This window comes from Mesoplodon mirus (assembly GCF_964341445.2).
Source record: "Mesoplodon mirus genome assembly, chromosome: 18".
Lineage (NCBI taxonomy): Eukaryota > Metazoa > Chordata > Mammalia > Artiodactyla > Ziphiidae > Mesoplodon > Mesoplodon mirus.
In genome coordinates this window covers 38,160,090-38,187,333 of record NC_138994.1, presented here as the reverse complement: position 1 = coordinate 38,187,333, position 27,244 = coordinate 38,160,090, and the positions used below count along the sequence as shown (strand labels likewise).

The following is a 27,244-nucleotide window of genomic DNA, read 5'->3' as shown; positions in this document are numbered from 1 at the left end:
AGCTGCGACCGGAGGCGCGGACGCGAAAACAAGCTCCGGGGTGACCCGAGTTGCCCAGGTCAGTCCCGCTAGAAAGTAGTCGAAGCGGGATCTGACCCTGGCCTCACCCGGGGGGTGCACTTTGACCCCCGCAGCACCCACCTTCCCGCTCCCCAGGGCCGCAGCTGGGAGGGCCAGGGGTACCCAGGGTTTCTGCGCACAGGAGCCAGCGCGCGCGAGGCGGGGCCCGGGAGTGGGCGGGGCTTGCGTCCGGACAGGCACTGGGAGGGACCCGCCAGGGCCTGGGGGGCGGGGCCTGACGGGTTTCCCGGTGGTGGGCGGGCTTGACAGGCGGTGGGAGGAGCCGTACCCCGGGCCAATGGAGGGCGAGGCTTGAGCTTGACGGGCAGACCCCGGCCGGCGGTTGATAGGCAGGGGCCGGGCCCGGAGACCGGCGGGCCAATGGGTGCGCGGGGCGGGGCCTGCGTCGGCGCCGTCCGGCCGGGGCCCCCGCCGCGCTGCCCAGTCTGGCCCCGCCGCCGCCCGTCGCGGACGCGTACGGGACGACGCCCTGCTAGCCGCCCGGGCCGCCCGCCCGCAGCCATGAGCGTGCTCCGCCCGGGCCGAGCTCGCCGCCCCCTGGACTAGTCCCGCCGCCGCCCCGACCCGCCTGCACCATGGAATCTCCTGCCGCGAGCCAGCCCGCCGGTGTGCCCGCGTCCAAAGGTAGGAACGCCCGGGCTGCGGACCCGACCTCTGCGCGGGCCCCCGGTCCGCACCCGGGCAGCTCCCCTGCCCGGAACGCCTCCCTTAGGTCCCGGGCCCAGCCGGACCCCAGTTTAGGCCCTGGGGCTGCACCCAGGCCCGAAGTCGGGAGAGGGTCTCGTTCTGATCACCCCGCTCCAGGTCAGGAACCTTGCTTGGACCTCCCCCTTTGGGCCTTAACTGCACCTTGGACAGGAACTCTCCCAGTCTGGGTCTCTCAGCTGGACCCAGGTGGGATTCACTCTGATCTTGCACCCAGCCCCCTTCCACTCCCGGGTCCCAGGGCTGTATCCAGCCTGGGCCCCCAGTGGTGCTCCCCTACTGCGGATCTCTCTGTAAACGCCCCCTCCCGTGTGGCTGCCCTGGCCACGGTCCAGCTCAGAACTCCCCGTCCTCTCTCCGAAGGCTCTCCACCCTCCTAGGTCCCACATTGCCCCATCCCTGGCGGCCTGCACCCCGTCCTGCAGCTCTGTCTGCAGCCTCGTCTTCCGGGGAGCCTCTTTTGGCCTCTCACCCCACCCTACTGCATGGCCTCTCCATCGGCTCCCTCATCTGGACTTGCAAGCTTCTCTGTGCACGGGGGCGGGCGGGGGGGCGGTGCTCACCTCTGACGCTGCCTGTGGGTCCTGGGCTGGCTGCCCGGTGGGTGCTGGCCGTGCGATGGGCTTGCTCTTGTTTTCTCCAGGCAGCCGGCCTTCCTGGAAATGTCTGTGAGGTGGCGGCTGAGGCAGCAGGCTTTGTCATGCAGAGGGGGAGGATGAGACTTGGAGGGCGAAAGGGGGATTTTTTTTGGCAGGAAGAGGAAAGGATGTTTTGGGCATGTCGGAGTCTCAGCGGGCTGGGCTGTGTGAGAGAGTTCCAAACCGGACGCAGCCGTAATGAATGGGCTGCCCGCGGCTCCCTAACTTGCTGTCTCTGGGCCTCGGTTCCTTTATCACACCTACCTTCCGTGGACTCCTGGCGTAGGATGTGAGATAGTGAATACTAAAGAGCTCTAGGCAAGTGTGGGCGATGAGATGAAGAGCTCAGAGGTGCTGGGGAAGGGGCACTTGCTGTGTTTTATTACTGTTACCATTCTTCTTGCTTAGAAAGGCCTCAGCCATGTGGGATCCAGGCCTTGCCTCTGTTGGGCTGTAGCTTCAGAGTGAGGGGGAGAAAGGTAGCAGCTGGCACTTAGGGGGCCCCTAATCAGGGGTTGTCTCTGCCTCTTTTTCTTTGCGGTGGGGGGAGCCCAGGCAGCTGGAGGGCTTGTGGGGTCCTGGGGAGGGTGTGGGTCCTTCGCTGCCCCTGCTCCTGGTGGCTGCTGTGGCTGGGGCCAGAGCCCAGCCGGCCGGGTGGGCAGGGTAATTACGTCTTACATAAGTGGGAGGCCGGATCCCTGACCGTTGCCCAACCACTGTGAGTAACCCAGGAGGCACTCGAGGGGGAAGACGGCTGGGGAGGGACTTGCACTGTGCAGACCTCGTGGAGCTTGGGAACCGGGAAATCAGACACTTCTTTTCCCCAGCTCCAGGTGTAGGCCTGGCCTGGCCAGCGCTGTGAGACCTCGGGCAGGTCCATCAACCTCTCTGGGCCACAGTGGTGTTTTCATGGGTGGAAAGAAGAGGTTGGAAGCAGTGGTTTTTTTTTTTTTTTTTTTTTTTTTTTTGCGGTATGCGGGCCTCTCACTGTTGTGTGTGGCCTCTCCCATTGCGGACGCGCAGGCTCAGTGGCCACAGCTCACGGGACCAACCGCTCCGCGGCATGTGGGATCCTCCCGGACCGGGGCACGAACCCGTGTCCCCTGCATCAGCAGGCAGACTCTCAACCACTGCGCCACCAGGGAAGCCCGCAGTGTTTGTTTTTGAAGGCCCTTCAGCTCTTCCAGGCAGGGAATGTCTCATCAAAATAAAAATTAAAGTTGCAGGGTTGGGAAGGAGAAAGATCATGGGTGTGAAGGAATAAAGCACTTTGGGGAAACACTCAAATGCTGTGTGACCTGAATCCTGGCATTGCCTTCTCTGAGCCTCTCTGCAGAGAGAGGGCCAGGATGCATTTCCAGTCTGTGGGTCCAGGTAACAGATGATGTTGGGTGGGGACACCGTCAGCCTCTTTGGGGTCTGTGGCAGCATGTGGTGGGAAGCCATAATGACCTCTTGCCAAAAATCCCAAGAGCTCCCACGTACCAAGGTTTTTCCATGTGCCATGTGCTAGCCCGTTTATTGCTCACAGCCCCATTCACAGACGAGGAAGCTGAGGCTCAGAGGAATTCATTGCCTTGCTTGAGGTCACACAGCTGTGATAGATGGAGCTGCTGTTCTAGTGCTCAGTGCTCCTCTGTGTCCCATTTCTGTGATGGGTCCTTGGGCTGAGCTGGTGGGATACTCCCCCCTCCCCCGTCACACCTCTGTTCTGAGGCATCTCCTCTAGCCCATGCCTGACCTGGAGGACAGACTGAGCGGAGGACGGACTGAGCAGAGGTGATGTCTCCTGTGTGCAGAGCCCTTTATAGCTGGCACATTTCATACTCTCTGCGGTCTGACCCATTTGTCAGGTGACAAAACTGAGGTCAGGTGGGAGGAGTGGCTTGACCCAGCCCTCCGTGTCCTGGGCACAGGCCACAGTGTTGTCCTTCTCGCCACCTTCTCAAGGAATTTGGACCAAGCAGGATGTGGTTGGCACTCGACCTTAGGGAGTTTTACCTCTAAGCTTCCTGCCCTGCAGGGGTGCCCTGCCCCCGTCCTCCATGCCACAGCCCTTGGGAGTTTTCCGGGAGTGCGCAAGGCCCCAGGCCCTACAGCCCTGCTGTTTTCCCTGCTTCCTCGCCCACATGCCATCTCTGCCTGGGATCAGAGGCCGAGGGCAGCTGCGGCCAGAGGGCAGGGGCTCTGCTGCCTCTGGCCATGTCTGTCCTTGGGGTGCCCCCACTGCACCGTGAGTGCTGCCCCCGTGGGCACTTCCTGGTTCATCCTTAAGTGGCTCCTGGATGCCTGACGGGGACACTGAGGCTGCAGGAGCACCATGTCCCGGCCCTTCCTGCTGTGCAGCTGCCCTCCCCTGACCTGTCCTGTCCTGTCCCGGCTCTCGGAAAGATTGGAAGGTGGCACTTGGGGACTTCCCCCACCCCTGGCGTGACGCACAGGAAACTATCCGCCAACCTGTGGCTCAGGGCCTGAAGGGAGCAAAGTTCTCAGTCGCTTGTGTGGGGAGAGGGCCGGGGCAGCGGAAGGCTTCCGGCGTGAGTCAGCGGGCACTGGGCGCTGACTCACCCGTGGGGCACGCCAGCCGGTTGGCTGCAGCTTAAAGGGCCAGTGCCTGGCCGCTGGTGGGTGGGAGGGGGCTGGGAGTCCCCACCTCGTGGCCTGGAGCTGGGCACGGCGGTGGCCCTCCTCCTGGACCTGGGATAGAGCTGGGAGCCCCCTCCTGGCCCTGCGCCCATCCCCCCAGGAACTTCCTCTGTTAAGCAAGGGCCCTGCTTCCTCTGTTCAGGAAGCAGCGGAGGAGCAGGTGACAGCGGCTGTTTACCGCCCTTGGCCCAGGGCCTCCTCCGGCTCCGGCTCCGGCTCCGACTCCGATGTGCTCCCGGGGGCCGCGGGCAGCCGAGGAGCAGAGGTGGTGCGGGGTCCCCTGGGCTCCCGGGAGACAGGGCTGTGCAGAGGTGAAAACTCTGCCGTCAGATCCCAGCTCAGCCCCTTGGCTGTGACATTGGATGTCCGCTGCCTGCTGTAAATGCTTTCAGTCCCCTGGCACTGCCCGGCTTTTGGATGTGAGGCCTCGGTTTCTTCACCTGCAAAATGGGAGTGGGAACCCTGCGTGCCGTCTTGCCGGCAGCCGCGAGGACAGGTGTAGACAGCCTCATTCCACTCTTGTTAAGTGTCAGGTCCTGGGAACAGCGAGACTGCCTTCTGCCCACAAAGAACCTCAGCGAGACAGGAAGTAGGGCAGAGCCTGGGCTCGGGGGTGGATGGACCTGTGTTCGAATTCTGACTCGCTCCACTGCTTCCCAACTTCCTCACGTGCCCTCTCTGACCCTCTTCTGTAAAATGGGAGAAAACAGCCCCCCTCAGGGTGGTGGTAAAGGTGGGAGATGGTGTTTGTCAAACAAATGTCATCTGTTATTATTTTCTCATTGTTATGGTGGTGGCAGTTGTTCGTTCGTGGATGAATAACCAGGATGGGGACCTCTGGTGATGGACTTTAAGCTCTGTGACACGACTCTGGCTGCAGGGTCCTGTAATGGCAACTAGAATATACCTGGCTCTTTCCCCACTGGTCCCCAAGCTGGAGCTGGGAGCTTCATTGCCTCTTGGGCCTTCCTGGGGAGGGCTTGCGGGGAACGGAGAGGACGGCGTGCCTGCCTCGGCCTGCACATCCGCGTCCCCTGCAGCATGGGGGTGTGTGGGACCGGGAATTGGGAGGGGGGAGCCTCCTAGGCCAGCCCCTCAGTGGGTGGAGCTCCGTCAGGGCCAGGCAGGGCACCTGCTGCAGGAGCGCAGGGCTGGGCGGAGAGCGCCCTAACCGTGGAGTGGAAGGAGGCCGCGGGGGAAGTGGTTCTGAGGGTCCAGCTCCAAGGCCTCCGTGTCGGTGGGCGGCAGGGCTGAGCTGAGTGGGAGCAGCTGGGCGGGGCCTAGGCCGCTGTGGGGAGCATCGTCAGCATCTTGGGAGGGGTCACTGTTGGGTCCTAGAAGAAGAACGGCATGCAGGGCCCCGTCCCAGCTGGGTGCGGCGACGGGGCGGGCCTCCCTGAGCTCAGCTTCCCACGCTGGGGCTCATTGCCCTCCCGGGACTGGCTGGGCCTCTCGGTGTGGCCCCTGTGGTCAGGCCTGCTTCCCCAGCAGTGACCGTGGAAACCCCCCGAAGCCTCATATAAAGGGTGTGAAGAGCAGGCAGGGCTGGGAGGCAGCCCCTCTGCAGCTCAGACACCACACTTGGGCCCACGTTCCACCCCAGAGGGGGTCACCAGGCTCACCCTGACAGGGCTTCCCCCTGCCCCATCCCCCCAGTCCTGGGCACAGGTCCCTGTCACCCTCTCCCTGTCCTGAGGTCCTCTCTGGGGTGTCCTTGCAGGCTGAGCTGGCATCCAGGGGCTGCCCTGGCTTCTCTGGGAGGCCGTGTCCAGTCGCCCCTCTCCCCCAGTGCTCGCCCTGGGCCGCTCTGCACTGGCCCTTCTGCCCTGTCAGGGCAGACACCGGAAGGATATGTAGAATGTACCTCTACTTTTTTTTTTTTTATTTAATTTATTTTATTTTTGGCTGTGTTGGGTCTTCATTGCTTGCACGGGCTTTTCTCTGGTTGCGGAGAATGGGGCCACTCCTTGTTACGGTGCGCAGGCTTCTCATTGTCGTGGCTTCTCTTGTTCTGGAGCACAAGCTCTAGGCACGCGGGCTTCAGTAGTTGTGGCACACAGGCTCAGTAGCTGTGGCTCGCGGGCTCTAGAGCACAGGCTCAGTAGTTGTGGCGCACGGACTCAGTTGCTCCGCAGCATGTGGGATCTTCCCGGACCAGGGCTCGAACCCATGTCCCCTGCATTAGCAAGCGGATTCCTAACCACTGCGCCACCAGGGAAGCCCTACCTCTACGTTTTAAAGAATAAAGGAAAGTGAATTCTGTATACCCAACACCCAGCTAAAGAAATCTCCCCTTGCTGTGCCCCTGCAGCCCGTCAGTGTTGCCTCTCTCTGACCACTGTCCTGATGTGGGAGCTTATCATTTCTATATTATTGTTTTAAATCAAGCCCTAATGTACGTGTGGTGTAGTTAAGCTCACTGGCCTGCAGGAGCCCGGGGCCAGTGTCCACACCGTGGTCCATGGGACAGGCACTGGTGTGTAGCGGTGTTGGGGGAACGGCTAGAGCTGGCTGGCGGTCAGGGGCTGCACTGCGGGGGTGATACTGGGACCTACGTGGATGATTCAGCGTGTTAACACGTGGCCGCACTAAGTATGGGGCCTCAGGGTTAGCGTGTCGAGTGCCTGCAGCTGTTATTGCTGTTGCTTCAAGTGAACGTTAAGCCCAAGTGGTGCAGTGCTCGGATGGTGCAGCTCTACCACCGCCCTGAGTTTCCTTGTCTGTGTCACTGTGCAGCTTCGAGGGTTTGTCTTAAGGTTTGCACGAGCCAGTGGGCACGAAGGGACAAGTGATGGGCCTCGGATGTCAGTGGAGGTGTTTGGGTGCCACCAGGAAGTAGAAAGGGGGCCGAGGGGCATTGCTGTGCCTCCAGTAAGTGGGTGCTTCCTCGGTGTTGGCGGTCGGCGGCTGCTGAGGCCTAGATGGGAGGCTGGCCCGAGACCGCTCTGGGCGCGGGGGCTGGAGACTGTTCCCTGCCCTCTTTGTTCTTCTGTGCACCTGGGTCTGGGCCTCTGGCCCACCCCATCCCCTCTCACTCCAGCCCAGCTTGTCCCATCCCGAGTTGCCCTGCGCAGACCCGGATAGTGTGGTTGGACCCTTGCTGGGTGAGCCTGTGGGCGCTTCCACCCCGAGCTCCCTGCCTGGATTCCCCTGCTGCAGAGCTTTCCAGGTTGCCTCCTCTTCCCTGTCAGCCTCCACTCAGATCTCACCTCCGCAGGGTCCCCTGCTTCCTTTTTCGTCAGAGCACTTAGCACTGTGGAAATCTACGTAAACGGTGTGTACCTGGACTTTGTCTGTTAGTTGGCTTTGTCTATTGCCCTGTCTCTCCCCAGCCCCGGGCGTCTAGGGCCGGATCATTCTGGCTTGTGGGGCAGCACCTCTGGCCTCTACCCACCAGATACCAGTGGCATCCCAAGTTGTGACAAGCAGATTGTCTTCAGGCTTTGCCACGTGGCTGTGGTTAGAGTGTGATCCTGGGAGGGCAGGGCCCCGTCTGCTCACTGCTGAGGGGACGGATGCTGTGAGCTGCGTGGGCTCAGGACCCTCCCCACGGGCTCTGCAGATGAGAAGGGCCCTGGAGGTGGGGGGACGAGGGATGCCGAAGGCCTCTGAGGCCAGGGCCTGGCCCGGGGGCCACCGTGCCGCTGGGGGTCGCAGGGCAGGGCTGCTGGGTTGAGCGGACCCCCGCCCAGCCTGTCACTCCCCTGTGGGCTCGGTGCTAAGGGCACTGTGGCGGGTGCAGGCCCGGCCCGTGGAGGCTCCCAGGAAACGGAGAGCCCTCCCCTCTGTGGGACCTGGGGGAGAGGCCATTGCAGAGCTGGGGAGCCGAGTGTGAACGTGAGGGGACGTCCCTGCTGTGCCTGCCTCTCCATGTCCTCGCTGGACACGCCCGCAGAGCGGTAACGGGGGGTCATGATATCAGGGGGTGGATATAGGCCTTGGCTTGGCGATAGACATTAACTGTGCAGGTGAATCTACTGCCCCCCTGAAAGCCTCCCCTTCTCGGGGCCTCAGTTTGCCCACCTGAGCAGTGGGAGCGGGTTGGCCTGGTTGATCTCTCTCTATGGGACCCCCACAGGATAGAGGTGGCCAGCTGGGGGCAGGGCCAGGCGGGTGTGTGGGCATCCTTGGACATCTGGCCTCTGACACCTCCGTGGTGGCACGTGCTTCCTTACCTGATGGGCACGGACCCGGAGGACCCAGGACATCTCCAGCAGGATTGGAAAGCACGAGAAGCACCCCAAATATCCAAAAGTAGGAGACGGGAATAACAAAGTGGGAGCCGGTGTTGCTTTTGTCGGGGAGGCCACGGATGAGACAGAACGTGGCGGGGTGTGGGGCTCCCGTGCGAGCGAGGCCCGGCAGGGCCCGTGGTGCGGGGTTGTCTGCCCTGCCCCCCGCCCCGGACGGAGCCTGAGAGCCGGGCAGAGCTGGTTTGTTGGAATCTCCCCAGGCCCCGCTCAGGGTCTGCTCCCCACCAGACGCCCACTGTGACCTCGCCTGGCGCCTCCTCTCCGACCCTCTTGGTGCAGCAGACCCGTGAAGACACTTCCGGGGCTGCTGAGGGTGCTGACAGAGTGGCCGTCTGGGCTGCGGGCCCGGTGTTAGCTTGGGTCCCACGCGTTTCCAGGCGGCTCAGTCTAATCTTCCTCGCGCCAGGACCACTGAGGCAGGGTACTGGACCGCGTGGGATGCGCTGATACCCGTGCAAGGTCGGTCCGTTGTCCCCACGTCACAGTTGAGGCCCAGAGAGGTGAAGTCGTTTGCCTGAGGGCACCCAGCTAGGAAGCGGCAGCTTTGCGGTTCAAGCCCAGGCTGCCTGGCTCCAGAGTCCGTGCTGCCTCTGAGATGTAACTACAGGGCCGTGACTTGTGGGGTGCCGGCTGGACACGGGAGAGCCAGTTAACAAGGGCGCTTAACTGTATGACCGGGGGGCCTCTCTGAATAGACAGAAGCTGAGGCTCACACATCAGCTGGGACAGAGTTGCAGGGAAGAGCATTCTAGGCAGCGGGAACAGAACCAGCAAAAGCCCTGAGCTGGGAACAACGGTGGCTCATTCAGGTCATGGCTGGAGTCCTCGTTGCCTCCTGTGGCTCCCCTGGAAGGCTGGAGCGGACGAGGACACAGACACCCGGTACTGTGCCCTCCTGCGCTGGGATCCCTGCAAGCCGAGGCTGGCGGGCTCATCGTGCTTTGCTGGTGGCAGCCCACAAAGTCTGTTTGTTGTGGTGACAGTCGCCACAGTGGCCTGCACCTGGGCAGCCCCGGCCCGGCGCTGACGGCTCTGGCAGATGGTGGGAGGGGCCGGCAGCCTGTTTCTGGCCGCCCCACAGACCCAGTTGTGTCACTCTAGACGTAGGCCTGGGGACCCTGGCAGGCAGGGGGTCCTCGCCCTCTTCCCCTCACCCCCACCACCACTGCAGCCACAGGCAGGGAGACTGAGGCTTGTAAGGGGGACGTTCCCAAAGCCCAGGGCAGGCCATGGGTGTGCAGGCTGAGCCCAAGAAAGGTGGAGAGGGGGCTGAGAGCAGAGGAGGTGCAGGTGGGCCCCGGAGACCCCCACGTGGATTGTTACCTTGTAACTTAAAATGTTTTATCTTCTGGTTACAAAATAGCATCAAGTCAAGAATAAAAACCACCCATATTTCTCATTACTTAGGACGGATTTTTTCACCTCTGCAGAGGCGCTGATGATAACTGTGGTGTCCAATTGCGGGCCATTAGAGGGTCACCTACTGTGTGCCAGACCCTCGGCCTTGCCTTTTAGGGCGGCAGGTGTACCTCCAAGCGGGTGAGAAGTAGAGGTGCGGGCAGGAGGGCGCTGTGCTGGGCTCCAGCCGGGCTGCAGAGCTGGGCTTCCTTTGGCCTGGCCTGTGGCCTCCACACGCCGTGGACCCCTGCGCCACCTTGGGGCCTGGTGGTGACTAAGTCTGATCTGGGGACAGTACAGAAGTGGCCTCAGGAACTGAAGCCCTGGCTTTTCTGTTTTCCTCTTGGCGTGTGGAATGTGCTGGCTTCCCTTGGGGGAGTGTGGCAGGCCTGTCCCCTCTTCCCGGCAGGAGGGGCACTGTGAGCCGCTGGCCTGGCCTGTTGGGGTCTCCAGGTGTGACTCCTGGCCAGACCCTTGACTAACGTGCAGTGACTCCACCTCCAAGCCTTGGTTTCCCCAAGTAAAACGAGGCTAAGAGCTCCTCCTCCAGGGTCGTCGGGGTGTCTGGAGGAGATGGGAAGGGCCCGTGTGTGAGTGGCAGGTTGCTGCTCTCATGGGCGAAAGGACTTTGGAGGGAGACCCCCCACCCTGGCCCCTGACAACCAGCCACCTTGCCTTGTCTGTAAAGCGGGTTGAAATCTCTCCACACACAAGGTCATGATTGTGCAGCTGGCACACCCCCGTGCTGGGCGCAGGCAGTGGCGCCGGTCAGGTCCTGGACAGGCCCCTGGGGCTTCAGAGGTGGTGAAGTAGCTCGATGCAGGCTGAACGCTGTTCTAAGTGCTTTATCTGATAACTCTACAGGGAGGTGCTGTTTTTCTTTTTCTTTTTTTTTTTTTAAATTTGGTTGTGCTGGGTCTTAGTTGCGGCAGGCGGGCTCCTTAGTTGTGACATGCAGGCTGCTTAGTTGTGGCATGTGAACCCTTAGTTGTGGCATGAATGTGGGATCTAGTTCCCTGACTAGGGATTGAACCTGGGCCCCCTGCATTGGGAGCGTGGAGTCTTAACCACTGTGCCAGCGGGGAATTCCCAGGAGGTGCTGTTTTTGTCCCCATTGTATGGATGAAGATACTGAGGCTCAGAGAGGTGTGGGCACTTGCCCAAGATCACCCAGCCTGTAAGGGGCAAAGGTGGGATTTGAACTTGTGGCAGAGAGAGCCCATGCTTTTGGCAACAGGGTTGCACGAGAGTCGAGCCTGGTGTGGAGTGAGCAGGGACCCCGGCTCTGGGGCTGTGGACTGTGCCGTCGGAGCACTGACTTGGCTGCAGGCCCAGGCCCGCCTGGGTCAGGGCCTTTGGCCAGGACTGAGGCTCTCCTGCTGGCCGCCAGGGCACAGACGGATGCACCTCAAGCCTGGCATCTGGGGGCCCCTGCGGGTGCTTCTATGGAGAGGCTGCAAGTGTCTGCCTCCATCACCCACCCTGGGGTAGATGCTGGGACCCCACCCCCACCGGACTTTTCCTGGTGGTTCACCCAGCTCTCAGGACAGCTGGGCCTGGGCCTCGTCTTCCCAGGGGCACTGATAACCCCTCCTATCATGGACAGTGGTGCCAGGCCCCCCACCTCCCCGCTGCTGGGCCCGAGCGCGTGGGCCTGTCTGGATTCACAGATGAGGCTCTGAGGCTGCACAGCAGGTGTGTGGCGGCTTGATCCAAACCCGGTTCAGAGGTGACTTCAGGAGGGTGTGCACAGGGTCTCCTGGTGCCCTGTGCACACCTGCGGCACGAGGCACGGGGTCTTGGGCGGGAGGCGGAAGGACGTGCCTTCAGGAGAGGCACATGGGCACTGTTTCTGTTCTGGGTGGTTTTGGGAGGTCCTGGTCGAGTCCCAGGTCTGCCCAGTGCTCTCGATGCCGATTCTTCTTTAGCACCGGCCGTGTGCCAGGCACCGGCCAGAGAGTCCTGGAGAGGCGACACTTCTTTTCGGTCCCTGGCGGTGAGGGGTGAGGGAGGCGTTGCCTCGGGACTCAGGCCCACCCAGCAGCCTGGGGGGTGGGAGTGGGCTTCCTGGGGCCGTGTGGTGAGCATGTGCACAGGCTCCGGCCTCCAGGGTGAGTGGGCCCAGCCAGAGCTGTCCCTGCCCGCCCCTTGGGTGGTCCTCCTCCCCTGGGACGTGGACCCCGCCGGGCCCCCCTCACCTCCCACCCTGTTGGCTAGAGCTGGGGGTGGAGCTCCTCACAGATGGGGATACTGAGGCCCAGGGGCAGTGGGCAGGGGTGAGATGAGGCCGTGGGTCCGTTCTCCAGGCCTGGATCTGCCCTGCTTTGGACCCTGCAGGCCTGCTGGGCTTACTTCCCGCTTCCCCAGGAAGGTGGGCCCCCAGGAACCTCCCCCGCTCCCAGCCTGGCGTGAGCCTGGGCGGGGATGCTGACAGCATCAGGTGTAGCTGTGGGTACAGGCACCTCAGTCTCGCTGTCTGTCCACGGGGAGGGCTGTGTGGAGGGCTGGGGAGCTGGCCCCAAGCACAGGCAGCCTTGGCGGCAGTGGGAGCTTGGCCAGTCCAGTGCCCTCACTCCACAGGGGACGTCCTGCCCTGCCCTGGACACCCCCGGCTGTGGAACCAGCAGACCTGGGTGCACATGCGGTCCTTTCCCGACTCACCTTCCTGCCCTTGGCCCTGGCCCCGTTTTCCAAACTGAGCTGGGGGCCGATGCCCTGGCAGGTTGTCCTTGTCCTCATACTTTGTCCACCCGGGGCCCCTTCTGGGGAAGCTGAGGCTGAGAGGGGCGGGGTGCCTGCACACAGGCTCCCGGCCCATGGGCCTGGCTGTGGACACCCCTGGCCGGGTTGCATGTGATGCCTGCCGGCAGGGCCCCCAGCCTACGTCTGCGTTCCAGCATGACGGGTGGGGACGTTGAGGCTCAGAGGCGGGGTGGGCGGCAGAGCTGAGGCTCTGGCTTGCCGGGTGCGCCCCCACCGAGGTTAACACTGCACGGGCTTGGGGTGGGTAGAGGCCCTGCTACCTTCCTAGGCTGCTGGACAAAGCCCCACACGCTGCACGGCTTCAACACCGCAACCTCCTGTCCCCCGTCTGGAGGCCTGAGCCCATCCAGGTGTCGCAGGGCTGGTCCTGCTGCGGCCGTGACGAGAGGAGCCTCCCCAGTCTCGCCCCCGGGACTGCAGACGGCCGCCTTCTCTGACACGTGTCTGTCTCCGTGTCCAAATCCGCACCCCCCCCCCTTTTTTTTTCTTTTTGCGGTGCGCGGGCCTCTCACCACTGTGGCCTCTCCCATTGCGGAGCGCAGGCTCAGCGGCCATGGCTTACGGGCCCAGCCGCTCAGCAGCATGTGGGATCTTCCCGGACTGGGGCTCGAACCCGTGTCCCCTGCATCGGCAGGTGTACTCCCAACCACTGCGCCACCAGGGAAGCTCTAAATTTCCCCCTTTAAAAAGGGCACCTGTTATGCCGGATTAGGGCCTCACCTTAATGATCTCATTTTAACCTGATCATGTCTGTAATTCTCCAAATAGGACCATGCTCGGAGGTACTCGGGGTTAGGACTTCAGCGTTCAGGGGTTAGGACACAATTCAGGCCTTCAGGGAAACTTGGGACATAGGACTCTGCGTGGGTGGGAGCGCGGGGGCCTGATGGGGGCTGTGGGGGCCGGTCTGTGACGGTGCATCTTCCTTGGAGGCGCTGTCTCTTCTCAGGTGGCTGTGGGGTGACTGTTCCAGGAGGACTGGCAGGGCTCAGGCCCTCCAGCCCAGGCTGGGCACGTCCTCTGGGCTCCTGGAGACCCCGGGGCCCCATCACGGTGCCGACCACGCTGACCCTCGGCGTCTGTGTCTCTGCCGGGCCCCTGGGGGGCCCTTGTCCCGGGAGACGCTGACTGAGCAGTGGCTGAGCGGACGCTCCCTTCTCTCCCTCCCATTTAGGAAAGTCCAGGAGGAAGAAGGATTTACGAATCTCCTGCGTGTCCAAGCCGCCGGTGCCCAGCCCCACGTGAGTTGGCCTCGGGTTTCCCCCGGCGCCGCCCAGACGGCCTCCTGAAGGGACCACCGTGAGAGCCAGGCCCCTGCCTGGGCAGCACCTCCTCTGGGCAGCTACGGGGGCCACGGGCCTCTCACGTCCGCTCAGGGCCCTGCTCTCCCGTCGAGGACGGAAGGCGAGGCCCTGGCCATGTCTGTGTGCTGTACCGCGTGCTGCCCCGCAGACGCTCGGTGGCTGGGAGGTGGGGGCTCCCGGGCAGGATATGCGCCAGGCTGGGCTGCCCGCTCAGGAGGGTGCGGCTCCCCGGGCTCACGGCCCTGCTCCTCTCTGCAGGCCCCCCCGGAACCTGGACTCCCGGGCCTTCATCACCATCGGGGACAGGGTAGGTGTCGTCAGGCCGTGGGAGGTGGCTGTGGGTGGTGGACAGAGCTGGGCTGGGGCGGAACGCTGGCTCCCCACTGCTGACCAGTGGCCCGTCTGGGGCAGAGGTGGTGGCTGCCTTCTGGGGCCCTGGTGAGCCGGAGCCGGCGTGGAGCTCCCCGACCTCAGAGGAGTGGTGCTGAGCGCGCAGATCCCTGGCCCTGCCCTTGGGGCCAGTGCCCGGGGACCTGCATTTCACTCACACTTCCTGATGCCCCTCGAAGCCCAGCTGCCGGCTTGGGGACTGTGTGTCGACCACAGGACACGCCGACGGTGTCCTGTTCGTCCCCGTGCTCGCTCCCTTTTTTGGCTGCTCCCTGTGAGGCGAGACCTTTCTGTTGTCCTCTCCGTGTCCCCGGTGCCTGAAACAGGGACTTGCATGCAGTAGGTGCCGCACGAGTGATTCAGTCTGGCCACCTGAGTGGGGCGGGGCGAGAGGGAAGGAGCATCTCTCAAGGGCCCCACGCCGCTGGGAGCACTTCCCAGACCGGCCTGCTGACACTTCGCAGCAGCCCTTGGAAGTAGGTGCTGTGCCTGTTCTGTAGAAGGTGAGGGGAGGCTCAGAGAGGTTAAGTGAGTTGCCCCAGGGCACGCAGCAGAAGTGGTTCGGGCAAGATTTGAGCACAGGTCTGACTGGCTGGCGGTCCTCTCTTTCTGCTGCCCCAGCGTCTCCACTGGCGCCTGACTTGGCCCCTGTGAACCCTCCCTCTTTTGTGTCCCCCAAGAACTTTGAGGTGGAGGCGGATGACCTGGTGACCATCTCGGAGCTGGGCCGAGGCGCCTACGGGGTAGTGGAGAAGGTGCGACACGCCCAGAGCGGCACCATCATGGCCGTGAAGGTGAGTGGGACCCCCAGCACAGGGCTGTCAGGGCCGGGGGCACCGGGGGCCGCGCACCTGCCCCCCAGCCCCTGACCGCGGCCCTTGCCCCGCAGCGCATCCGGGCCACCGTGAACTCCCAGGAGCAGAAGCGCCTGCTCATGGACTTGGACGTGAACATGCGCACAGTCGACTGCTTCTACACCGTCACGTTCTACGGGGCCCTCTTCAGAGAGGTGGGCCCTCGCGGAGTGGGCCCGGGGGCTGGGGGCTCAGCCAGGCCCAGGCCGTGGTAGGGGAGACACGCCAGCCTCTCCACCGGCCGGGTCAGAGCTGGCAGGGGGCCCAGGGCCTTAGGGGTACCCCAGGGGGTGCTGCACCCAGCCTTCTCAGAAGGCTGTCTCGGGTAGGGGTGGGCGGTGGGGGGCTGGCGGAGGAAGGACCCGTCTGCCAGGCTCAGAGCTGGGACGAGCCATGGGGCGGCGGGGGGGCCGGTGTGGGGCTGAGGCAGGAGGGGTCTGCAGGGCCGGGGCATGGAGCTGAGCTGGCACAGGTGGGTCCCAGAAGCCCCCACTGAGGGACACAGTCACTTCTCTCTGGAACCTGCCGTGGAATTAGGGGTCAGATGGGGAGCGAAGAGGTGACAGTGGCGGTGGGGGGGCTGCTGTGTGGAGCCAGCAGAGTGGGCAAGCCTCGGGGGAAGGGGGAGGAGCTGGGAGGTCGGGGCATCCGCAAAGGCTGAGGGGTGTAGGTGTGTTGGGGGCGCCGGCTGGCTCCGGGGAGGTGGGCACGGGAGGACGCCGGGCCAGGCGGTCCTGGGCGGGCATGGCTGAGTTCCCCATGTCCACGTGCAGGGAGACGTGTGGATCTGCATGGAGCTCATGGACACATCCCTGGACAAGTTCTACCGGAAGGTGCTGGACAAGGACATGACGATCCCCGAGGACATTCTCGGGGAAATCGCTGTATCTGTAAGTGGCTCAGGCCCTGCTGGGGTGAGGGTCCCGATGATGTTGTCTTGGGCAGAGTCGGGCTCCCGGTGTGGCCCCCAGCTGTGGCCCTGAACCTGGGCGGCTGCCCCTCGAAGCCCAGCTGCCGCCACCCTGGACCAGAGCCTCCCTGCTGAGGAGACCGGGGCTCCTGGAGCCAGGCAACTTTGGCAGAGCCAGGCCCTCTGGGCCTTCCTGTGCAGCTCCTGAGCTTCTAGGCCACGAGAAAGGACTTAGTGCTTACAACTTCCTCATGCTGAGGAGGACGAGGACGCTCTGGGGCAGCTCACAGAGGCGCAGTGTCGGGGGAGGGGTTCGCCTCCGTGCTTGCCCCCTGAGCTTGCATGTCCCTAGGGCAGGGCGGCAGCCCTGGGCATGAGCACCCCGGCAGCCAAAGCAGGAAGGGAAATGGAGTCAGCGAACCAGCGGTCCTTCCTCCTGACCGCACCTGCGAACGTGTGAACATCCCCCTGGCGTTGAATCAGGATCTTTGGGGTCATTCCTGTGGGGAATGGCTCCGAGCATGTAGCCCACTGACTGCTGAGGGAGGGAGAGGAAGCAGGGAGGCTGCAGAGGGCTGGGTTCTACCAGGAGCCTGGCAGGGGGAAGGGACAGCACCCTGGGGGCTCATAAGTCTGGGACTCTGCAGGGTCCTGGGCATATCACCTGAGACCCTTGCCCCCTCAGAGCAATGCAGGAACCGAGTGCGTCTGCATCAAGGTTGCTGGGACCCCACAGCAAAGGCTGGGGTGTGGGCAGGAGCCTAGGGTAGTGAAGGGTTGGGTGTGTACCTGGGAGAGGGCGATGGACGGCCCTGGGTGGGGTCTCTTACAGCTCTGTCATTGTTGATGCAACCGGGAGTCACAGCCATCCGGTCTCTTCCCCCCCTTCCTGTTCCAAATGCCAGATTGTGAGGGCCCTGGAGCACCTGCACAGCAAGCTGTCCGTGATCCACAGAGGTCAGTGCCCAGGCCGGCCGGCGGGAGGGGGCCTGGCTGCTCACACACACGCTCTTGCCCAGTCCTGCTGGGCCCGCACTACCAAGGCTCAGAGGCAGCCGGCTCTGACGTGCCTGTTGGGTCAGGAGCTGAGCCTGTTGCCCGGACCAGGCCACTGTCCACTCCTCCCAGCCATTTTCCTCAGCCCCCAGGCCCAGTCCCAGTTCCGCTGGCTGGTGCTCAGAGCACGGATGGTGTGGGCCGTTGTCCTGGGAAGGCTGAGCCATCTTGTTTTGATGTGTTGTTTACGTGTTGCAAGACACGCAGGGGGTTTGTGTACCACTGTGTGAATCTGATCATTGTTGACACTGTGTAACCCCCGCCCATCAAGATGAAGGTGTTTCCAGCCTCCCCCTCCCTCCCGGCACGTTCTCAGCCCTTGCTGCTCAGTCATGCCCCCAGCCCCCCACGTCCTGGAGCCACACTCCTCTGATTTTCCCACAGTGGGTTGGTTTTGCTTGTTCTCAGCCTCCCGCTTGGCCCGGTGATTCTGAGACTCCCCCAGGCAGCGTACGTCCTGCCTCTTCATCTGTGTTCTGGGTGCTCTACTTTTCCAGACCAAGTCCATTAGGCTAAACCCCCTTGACCACTCAGTGGCAGGTTGTCACGGAACCTTCGGTCCTTTTTCTGTGCGTCTGTATCCACACAGAAGTCCCCATAGAAGGCAGCAGAGATGCGTGTGTGTCCTGTGTGTGTGCTCGCTGGATGGTCCCTGCTGTGCCCTCCAGCACACTCCATGTCCACCTCGAGTCCGGGGGCTCTGGGTTCTCCTGCAGACCCATCTCCTGTGTTTAGCTGCTGCCCTGCGCTTCCTGGACAAATCTGCCGAGCCCTGTGGGTGGGCACAGGGTGGTTTCCAGTGCCCACGCTGTCAGTGATGGGTCCCCCTGGAGCCTGGGTGGACCACAGAGCTAGAGGTTGTGCGGGAAGTGGCGGCTGAGTCCCAGCTGGTTGGCTGCAAAGACATGGTCCCAGGCGAAGCCCCCGAGCCCTGACTTCCTCCCCTACCTGTGGCTGGAGCCCAGGGCTCCTGGCTGTGTGGCCACCAGCTCTGCCCTGGGCAGTGGGGGCCCCACAACCAGGAGCTGAAAGGCGTGTCCTGCCCCTGGCAGACGTGAAGCCGTCCAACGTCCTCATCAACAAGGAAGGCCACGTGAAGATGTGCGACTTTGGGATCAGTGGCTACCTGGTGGATTCCGTGGCCAAGACGATGGATGCTGGCTGCAAGCCCTACATGGCTGTGAGTGGTTCCTGGGCCACCCAAGGAGGAAGCAGCCAGGCTTGGCCACCCCCGCCGTGTCCTGTGTCCATCAGGGATGAGGCCTCCCCAGACCCTGAATTTCCTGACGTTGGGGGCAGAGGGGTCTGCTGCCCGGCCCTCTCCACCCCTGTCTGACTGGCCCCGTGGTGCCCATTTGGGTAATAAGTCTCACCTCAGGGAGGTGGCTGGTGGGGCCTGCGGGGTCCCACCCCTCCCCCAGTGTCCCGAAGGTGGGACCCCCAGGCAGGGCAGCTGCGTGGCAAGACTCAGGCCTCCACCTTGAGACCCTGGCCCTCGCTGGCCTCAGCTTCCTCATTTGCCCTGGGGGAGATGGGATGGGTGAGCCCTGGCCCCTCGGTTTGGGGTGGGGGAGGCCAGACCCAGCTGAGGATGCCTGGGCGACCCTGCTCTGGTCCCTCTTACAGCCTGAGAGAATCAACCCGGAGCTGAACCAGAAAGGCTACAATGTCAAGTCCGACGTCTGGAGCCTCGGCATCACCATGGTACCACCTGGGGCTCCCTTGCTATTTGGGAGGGGCTGTACCAGGTCCTTGAGCTTCCGGGGCCTGGGAAATAGTTTAGCCTTGGACAGAAATGTTGGTTGGCTTCACAAACTGAGGAGAGACTGTGTCATCAAAAATTACGGTGTCTTGGGCTTCCCTGGTGGCGCAGTGGTTGAGAGTCCGCCTGCCGATGCAGGGGACGCGGGTTCGTGCCCTGGTCTGGGAAGATCCCACGTGCCACGGAGCGGCTGGGCCCGTGAGCCATGGCCGCTGAGCCTGCGCATCCGGAGCCTGTGCTCCGCAACGGTAGAGGCCACAACAGTGAGAGGCTCGCGTACCACAAAAACAAAAACAAACAAACAAAAAATTACAGTGTCTTAAGGGGAGCATGTGCAAGTGCCTTACACCCGCCGTGGGGTGAGGGGCAGCTTTACATAGTTCTCGATGTCTCTGATGACTCGTCCATTGGACTTTACCCAGCGCTCATGGTGCTTGTCGAGAAATCACAGTCAACCCCAAATTAAGTGAGCTCCTCATACATGTGGCCCTCAAGATCATGGTGAGACTCAGCCCTGGCGCTGGACGGTCATACTGCTTCTCGACGTTTACTATCACAGATAACATTGTACTGTGCATCTCTGTGCCCAGAGGCTGTTTATATTTTTGTTTTTCTTTTTTTGAGCTCCTTAGAAAAAATTAGCAGGAAAGGAATTATGAGGTCCAGGGTTTGGACACTTCTCTGTTTTCCTACTTGTAAACTCTGGTGGTCCTTCTCTGCAGCCCAGGCAGTGTCCTCACTTCTGTGTGTCGGAATCATTGGGAACTCTAGGAAAAAAAGCAGGCTGACTTGGTCCTATGAAAATCTAGGGTCACACCCACACCCACCGCACTGTGCCACCTCCATCTGTGGGATGCATTTGTGTCTTGGCTGGAAAGGGGCCTTTAGCCTAACGGGAAGGTGCTTTCTTAGCACAATGACTAGCGATCTGTTTCGGTGCCAGTCACCACCAACAAGAAGCATTTGCTTGAGCTGAGGTCTCTTCTGTTCATTACGGTGATCACTTGTCAGGGAAAGGGGCCTGGGTGGACCTGATCTGTGTTTTCATCTCAGCAGTCAAAATCGGAACCCAGAGTTTGCTGTGAGCTGCCAGTCTTTTTAAAAAATTAATTAATTAATTAATTAATTAACGGCTGCCTTGGGTCTTTGTTGCTCTGTGCGGGCTTTCTCTAGTTGCGGCGAGTGGGGGCTATTTTCGTTTCGGTGTGCGGGATTCTCATTGTGGCGGCTTCTCTTCTTGCAGAGTATGGGCTCTAGGTGCGAGGGCTTCAGTAGTTGTTGCTCACAGGCTCAGTAGTTGTGGCTCGCGGGCTCTACTTTACGTTTCGGTGTGCGAGCTTCTCATTGTCGTGGCTTCTCTCGTTGCAGAGCATGGGCTCTAGGTGTGCGTGTTTCAGTAGTTGTGGCGCATGGGCTCAGTAGTTGTGGCTTGCAGGCTCTAGAGCACCGGCTCAGTAGTTGTGGCGCATGGGCATAGTTGCTCTGCAGCATGTGGGATCTTCCTGGACCAGGGCTCGAATTCGTGTCCCCTGCATTGGCAGGCGGATTCCTAACCACTGCACCACCAGGGAAGTCCCGAGCTGTCAGTCTTTCCCACAGATGACTCCTGCCAACTGCAAGTGAGGCACCCAAGGCACAGGGAGGCCCGGGTCTAGTAGGAGAGATGAGGCCATGGCAGCCTTGTGTCCAGGGAGTCAGGGAGAAACAGTGATGAGGTCAGAGCTGGAAGGCTTCCTGGAGGGGGAGGCATTGGATATGGGCCTTACAGGTATTGGTGGCTGGGCAGTGGGGGCTCTGTGGAGGAGGAGGGGCCTGTAAACTTCATTTCCTAATGGAGTCTGGTGGATTGTTGCACAGTCCAGGAGATGAAACTCACGGTCAAAGGCAGACCTCACAGTCTAACATTCCTTCTGCAAACACATGAGAGTCATTTCATTTCCTGTTGCCCTTTCAGTAATAACAACAGCCCAAATAAATGGCAGCAGACGCTTAAGTCATTGTTGAGACATTAGGGAGTGGGGAGTGGCCTGTGGCAAAGGAAAGGGAAACTGGTTGCCTATCCGAGTTCCTTTGCTGCCGTTGGCCTGTGGGAAGGCATCCCCAGGTTGCCAGCTCCTCTGATTTTTTCAGATTAGCTGAAACCTGGGTTTTCAGGTACAATCTTCTGAATTCAGATTGTTTGAAAACCTGATGATAGCTAAGCCAGTCAAAACTCAGGGTTGGATTTGCTCCATGAGCCATAGCTGCTGGCTGGGTCAGAAGAATTAACTACTGGTGTCCCCTTGGCTTTCATCTTTGGTATGATGTCATCTATCAGCCCCTTGACTTGCCTCACAGTCCAGCTCTGGGTGCTGGACCAGGACAGGCAGGATCTGTGAAGGCCCTGCTTCCACGTACAGAATGTGGGTGCATCTGACCCAGTGCCGCTGTTGCCACTGCAGATCGAGATGGCCATCCTGCGGTTTCCTTACGAGTCCTGGGGGACCCCGTTCCAGCAGCTGAAGCAGGTGGTGGAGGAGCCGTCCCCGCAGCTCCCAGCTGACCGCTTCTCCCCCGAGTTTGTGGACTTCACTGCACAGTGGTGAGTCTCAGCCCTGCCCAGACCTCTGAGCCTCCCCAAGCCCAGTCAGTACCCCTCCCTGTCCTGGCCAGATCCCAGCTGCTCCCTGGGCCTGGTCTCCTTCTCCTTTAGCAAATAACCCCCAAACAACATAGCATCAAAATAAGTAAGGCAAAAATAGTTTGAGTACAAGGAAAATTTGACCAACTATGGTCCTAGTGGGGAGATTTTAAAATAGTCCCTCTAGAAATGGACAGATCATGAAGATGGAAAAAGAAAACAAAAAGCATATGGAGGGTTTAAATGCATAACAAATTTGCTTTCATTGATGTTTAGAACTTCGTATCAAATTAAAGAATGCCCACAGGATCCTTATAAAAATTAATTATGTTTGAGATTACAAAGGAAATAGGGGAAGAGGCAGAAGGCAAAGCCATATAGGCCACGTTCTCTGACTAATTAGCTGGAACAGGAAATCCATAACTGAAGAGAAAAAAGCTACATGCAAATTAAAAGTAAATTCTTCTAATGCACTCTTGGGTTATGAGAGAGATTTAAACAATAAAATTATAAACTAGTCAGAAGTGAAGACAATGAGAATATAACATGTCAACATCTATGTGTTGTGGCCAAAGAGATACTCAGAGGAAAATTCGTAGCCTTTATTTCTTTTATTGGAAAATAAGAAAGACTGGAGACAAGTGAGCCTGTTAGACAGAGTCATTTTCTCCCAAGACCTGTGGTAGGGGGTATCCCAGTGAAGGATACCAAGTAAGTGATTGTTCATGTTAGCATTTTGGTATTAGGATCATTGTAAATTCCCTAGATCACTCTAGAGACAAGAAAGCTAACACCCCAAGAGGCAAAGAAACTTGGTCCAAATCTCTGTAGTTTGCACCATGGATCCCACTCTGCCCTTGGAAGCCCCCCAGAACAGTCCGGCCCCTTCCTCCCTGAGCCCGAGGAGCATGTGTGTTCCCTTGCTGCCCGCGCAGGGCTGAACCCAGACTGGCTTGGCTGGCCTGGATGGGCTGGACTCACTTCTTCCCTGCCAGTCTGGCTCCAGCCTGCCCTCAGCCTACCCTGTTCTGTCCTAGCCTGAGAAAGAACCCTGCAGAACGCATGAGCTACCTGGAGCTGATGGTGAGTGTGGGCACGACTCTCTGGGAGAGGGCTGCATCTGTGCACAGCAGTGGGCAGCTCTTCTGGCTTGCCTGTGCATTCACTCCTAGGAACTCCTGTCGCTCATTCACTCACATGTACCCTGGCTCCCTCCTCCCCCCTCCATGCCAGGCCCTGTGGAGGGAGGCAAAGGGCAAGGGGGGGCAGGTGGACCATTTTCTTTGGAGGCATCAGGGAAGGCTTTGCAGGGGAACTGGGCTTAGAAGGGTCACTAAGGATTTACCCGCTGAGGGACAGAGGCCTAGCATGCACGGGGAAGAGTGAGTTGAGGGTGGCTGCGGGAGGGCTGAGCAGGAGGCCATGAACGTTGCCTCTAACAGGAGGGCTTCTTGGGGGGCAGAGGTCCTGGAAGGAAGACTGGGAGTTTGCTGAGCAGGAGAAGCATGTGGGGGCACCTCCACCTCCCCCACTCCAAGGTGACTGACCGCCGTCTATCCCCATCAGGAACATCCTTTCTTCACCTCGCACAAAACCAAGAAGACCGACATCGCTGCCTTTGTGAAGGAGATCCTGGGAGAGGACTCGTAGGCGGTGGGGCCTTGGACCCACTCTGGCCCTGCGGTGCCCCGCAGCCCTCTGCTGCGGCAGTGCTTGCCCACACCCATAAGCTACTGCCAACCTGGCCTTGGGCACCCGGGAGGAATCCAGGGGGCTGCTCCTGCCTGACAGGCTGTTGGTCCCAAGTGCCAAAGAACCAGACCATCGGGGCCCTCCAGTGCCTCTGCCCCTGCTGCTCCAAGGACTCTTGAGACTCTGGACTTGGAGGGGCCAGACGCCCCTCACAGAGAAGGCAGTGGTGCCTTGTACAGGCCGCTGCCTTGGCCCGGCCCTGGATGCCACCCAAGTTGTATATTTTTTTATCTCTCGACTGAATGGACTTTGCACACTTGGCCCAGGCTGGCCACACCTCTGTCCCGGCATTGGTAGGGGGACCCAGTAGGGGGATGAGCCATGTGAATCCCCTGGAGCCCCCATGAGGCAGATGCCAGAGCCACCGAGGCCTTCACCCCAGCACAGGCAGACAGGGCTCTAAGGGCACCGGGGCCACCTCGCCCTTGCCTGCCGCCTCTAGGGGTGTTGTTTCACTTTTATTTTTTTAATTTATCCTCTTGATTTTTTTCTTTCGCTTTGTGGGTTTGGCTGGTTTTTCTTGCATGGTTTGGAGCCGATCACTTTTCTGTCACCTGCTAGGGGACCAGCAGGCTAAGACCTGCCCTCTCTGCTCAGGCTGGGGTCTAGGGGGATGGACCCAAGGTCTCTGCTCAGAGAGGCGCTAGGGGAGCCATCCAACTCACTCTCCTTGGGGACCGGCTCGACGGGGGCTGTGGATTTGCTTTTGGTATTGTTTTAAAAAAAAAGAAGAAAATATATTTTTTTGAAGAAAGGACTGCCCGTCCAGGGTCCTGTCCCTGATTGGTTGGGGCACTTGCCTGATTGCTGTTTTAATTTAAAAAAAAAAAAAAAGTGGGACAAAAGGTCGTGTGAGACTGTGTGTCATAGCGGCGAGCCCTCCTCCTGCTCAGTGACGGCTGGTGGCCCTGGAGGGGGGACCCCTTACCCCCAGGACAGGGACACGGCAGCGTGATCAGGGGAGTGGGGGCCTCTCACCTGCTGGGGCCCTGCACTTCCACATGTGAGGACACGAGGCTGCCCCCAAGGGCCGTGACGAGCTGCCAGGCCCTTGCTGAACGCTGGACAGAGCAGCAACACAAGCCCAGTCCCCTGAGGGGCCCCCTGTCCCCCTGGCATTGACGAGTGCATTGCCAGGTGCTGCACCTGCGCCTGGGCCATCACCTCACTGACGGGTAATGTCATTATTCCCAGCTCACAGATGAGAAAACAGGCCCGGAGAGCCGAAGTCACTTGCCCAAAGCCACATGGCTTGTGAGATGGAGAAACAGGCTTGGGGACAGGTAGTAGCCCCTACAGAGGGAGTGGGGCAGCTGGAAGAAGGCATCCTTGGCAAGATCCGGTCTGGCTCTGTCATCCTTGGGGCCTGGGCTGGGGCAGAATGGGGTAGAAGCCCTCTTCCATCAGACTGAAGCAGAAGGGGATTTAATAGCTCATGTAAGCAGAACTGTGTCTGGCTTCAGGCATAGTGGGATCCAGGAGCCAGGTTACTATCCTGTGGAACTTAAGTCTGCCTTAGCTGTTTTCTCTGCCTCAGTTTCACACTCCCCACATGGGGCCATGTCAGGACTCAGTGGCTCCCACCAGCTTAGCAAAGGGGCCCAGAGCTCCCACCGAAGTCCCAGGGCCGGCTCTTCTCAGCTAGGAAGGGTCATATGCTCATCCCCAAGCCCATCTCAGGCTAAAAGGGCCCAACACAGGAGAGTCAGCCTCCCTACATCCCAAGGTCTGAGGACTAGCCTTGCTAGTCCTCCAAGGAAAATGGGTGTGTTCCCACAAGGAGACACGGATCCCTCTGGGGTCCATCTCCCCTCTGCCTCATCCACCAGTCCTCCCAGCCTCAGTTCAGCCAGAGGCAGAGTCCAATTCTCGTCCTCAGCTAGCCTCAGTCTGGGACAGCCTCTACCTATAACCCTCCCTGGCACAGCATTTAACAGCTCCAACCTCCTTCCCACGTGCAGGCTGTTCTGACCTCGGGGCCTTTGCACTGATAGTGCCCTCTGTGTGGAACGCTGCTCCCCATCTCCTTGTGGCCCCCTGCTCACCGGTTCCTGTCTCCCTGTCACTTCCCCAGGGAGGCCCGGCACCTGGTCCCATCGGTGTACTAGCCTCTCTCTGATTTATCTGGGCCGATCGGACCCGCCACCATCGTGTGCTCAGTGCCCGCACCCGGGGAGCGCTCAACCTGTGTTCAATGAAAACACTAGTGAATGAACACACGAAAGAAAGGACGACGGCGTGAGTCCTGAAGGTGCGCGCGTGGGCGGATCGCCCTGCGTGCGACTGTGGCTCCGTGTGCACACACGGCCTCACACACGCACGCACGCACGCGTGTCCTCCGCGCGCGCGCAGGACCAGCGGACCCAAGTCCCGGCCGCGGCCCCGGCCCCTCCTCCCTCCGCGGCCACCAGGAGGCGGCAGAGCCCGCGCTTCGACCCCGCGGCCCCGGAGCGCCCGCCCCCAGCCCCACCCGCGCTTGGGCCTGGGGAGGGCGGTGTCTGGGTTGCGGGGAAGGGGTCGGGGGGACCCTCGCCGCCCAGCTCTGCGCCCCGGATCGGAGCCTAGCCGGCGGCCCGCGCGCGTCCGTCCTCAGCGTGGAGGCGTGGAGGCCCGGAGGGGAGCCCGGGGCCGAGGGAGGGCGACTCCTGACGCACGTCCTCCTGGGTGCACAGCGCTCTACAGCTGGCAAGTCATCTGCAGTGTCCAGAGGACTTTGCGGTTTACAAAGCCCAGAGCTGTTTACAAAACACAGCTTACAGAGTAATTTATCGTGCACAGGGCCTCCGCAGGATTATGAGGCGCTTTATAGCTCAGCAAGGGGTTCCCAGTTTGCCAAGCCCTGGCCATATTAGAACGTTAGCGTTTGTAGATTCCTCTCGGCATTAGTGCAAACACGGTTGTTTACAGGTTCAGGTACTATTTAGGGGACGCTTCAGCTTTTACAAAGGGTGTCCAGGCATCCAAGTGGGAGAAGCCAGTGTGCAGGTCACTGACATTTACAAAGCACATGCCAGTGCCCAGGCCCTTGACAGTTTATTCAGCCCGTGATTGCCCCAAGTGGCAGGGCCCCCTTCCCTGTCCCTTGGCTGGGGGGTGGCGGTCATGGGCACAGGGACCAGATGGGCAGACAGGGGCCTATCCCAGACCTGGGGTGAATGAGTCTCCCTGGACTGACAGCCAGCCACATGGTGGAGGTTCCTGGACTTTCTGTTTCAGCTACAGCCACGAGAGCCTCCTCGACCGCCAGCATTAAAAATACAGCGTCTGGGCCTGGTTGGGAGCAGGTGGTGGCCTCTGAGGGAGAATTTGGCGAACTCCCTTCTGGAGGCCAGGAAAGGCGGCTTTGCTTGTTAGACACCAGCTCGGCCTCCCCTCTCCTCAGAGCCCTGCTGTGGCTCCCGCCTCCCTCTGTCCAAGCCTCCCCATGGCCCCCACCAGCCAGCCCTCTCCCCACCCCCCTGCCCGTACTCTCCCTTGCTCCCTGTGCTGCAGCCATGCTGTGCTCACCTGCCTCAGGTCCTTTGCACTAGCTGTCCTCTACTGCCCAGAATGCTCTCCCCCAAGCCATCCTCCTGGCTGGCTCAGGACACCTCTGCTTACCTCCTCAGAGGTGTCATCTCCTCAGTGAGGCCTCCCTGACCACCCTGTCTCTCTGTCCCTTTATCCTGCTGTGTTTTCCTCAACCTATTTATTCACACTCTTGTCTGCTGGCCAGCTCCCTCACTAGACTGGGAGCTCTTCTAGGGCTGAGATGGGTCTGTCTTGCTCAGAGCCTGGCATGGACGAGGGTCAGGAAATGACAGAGGAAACAGGGCAAGTGCAGGGAAGGTGCCCTCCGGCCCCAAGAACGATCCCAGAACCAATGCAATGGGGCCCAGAGAGCAGGGCCCTGCCAGATCTGTGCGAAGGCTTCGGCTGGGGGTGGGGGTGGGCACTGCAGTTCTATTTATTTGGGGCTGTGGGTCCCAGGAGGGCTCTCTAGGACCGAGGCAACCCCCTGGTTGTACTGAACGGGGACTCTGTGCGTCAGAGAAGGGAAGCGATGAGCTCAAGACCACACAGCGAGCAGCACCAAAGCTGGGACCACGCTGGGGTCTGAGGCAGGGCTGCCT

General features: G+C 60.8%; 1 protein-coding gene across 1 annotated transcript; it reads left to right on the top strand.

Annotated features, from left to right (window-relative positions):
• Positions 1 to 514: 514 nt before the first annotated feature.
• MAP2K3 (mitogen-activated protein kinase kinase 3) lies at positions 515 to 23,990 on the top strand. Its single transcript, XM_082602785.1, has 12 exons — positions 515 to 705; positions 13,659 to 13,725; positions 14,047 to 14,095; positions 14,859 to 14,972; positions 15,068 to 15,187; positions 15,806 to 15,922; positions 16,848 to 16,899; positions 18,051 to 18,178; positions 18,625 to 18,702; positions 21,202 to 21,341; positions 22,418 to 22,463; positions 22,947 to 23,990. The coding sequence occupies exons 1-12, from the start codon at positions 657 to 659 to the stop codon at positions 23,028 to 23,030; spliced, it is 1,044 nt and encodes a 347-aa protein (XP_082458911.1). The 5' UTR covers positions 515 to 656; the 3' UTR covers positions 23,031 to 23,990.
• The last annotated feature ends 3,254 nt before the right edge of the window (positions 23,991 to 27,244 follow it).

Bases quoted from the DNA above. Each gene is read 5' to 3' on its own strand.
- MAP2K3 (XM_082602785.1), top strand. From the start codon at position 657: ATGGAATCTCCTGCCGCGAGCCAGCCCGCCGGTGTGCCCGCGTCCAAA. The intron at 706-13,658 runs GTAGGAACGCCC...CCTCCCATTTAG, and splicing joins CGGTGTGCCCGCGTCCAAAG to GAAAGTCCAGGAGGAAGAAG. The intron at 14,973-15,067 runs GTGAGTGGGACC...CTTGCCCCGCAG, and splicing joins GCACCATCATGGCCGTGAAG to CGCATCCGGGCCACCGTGAA.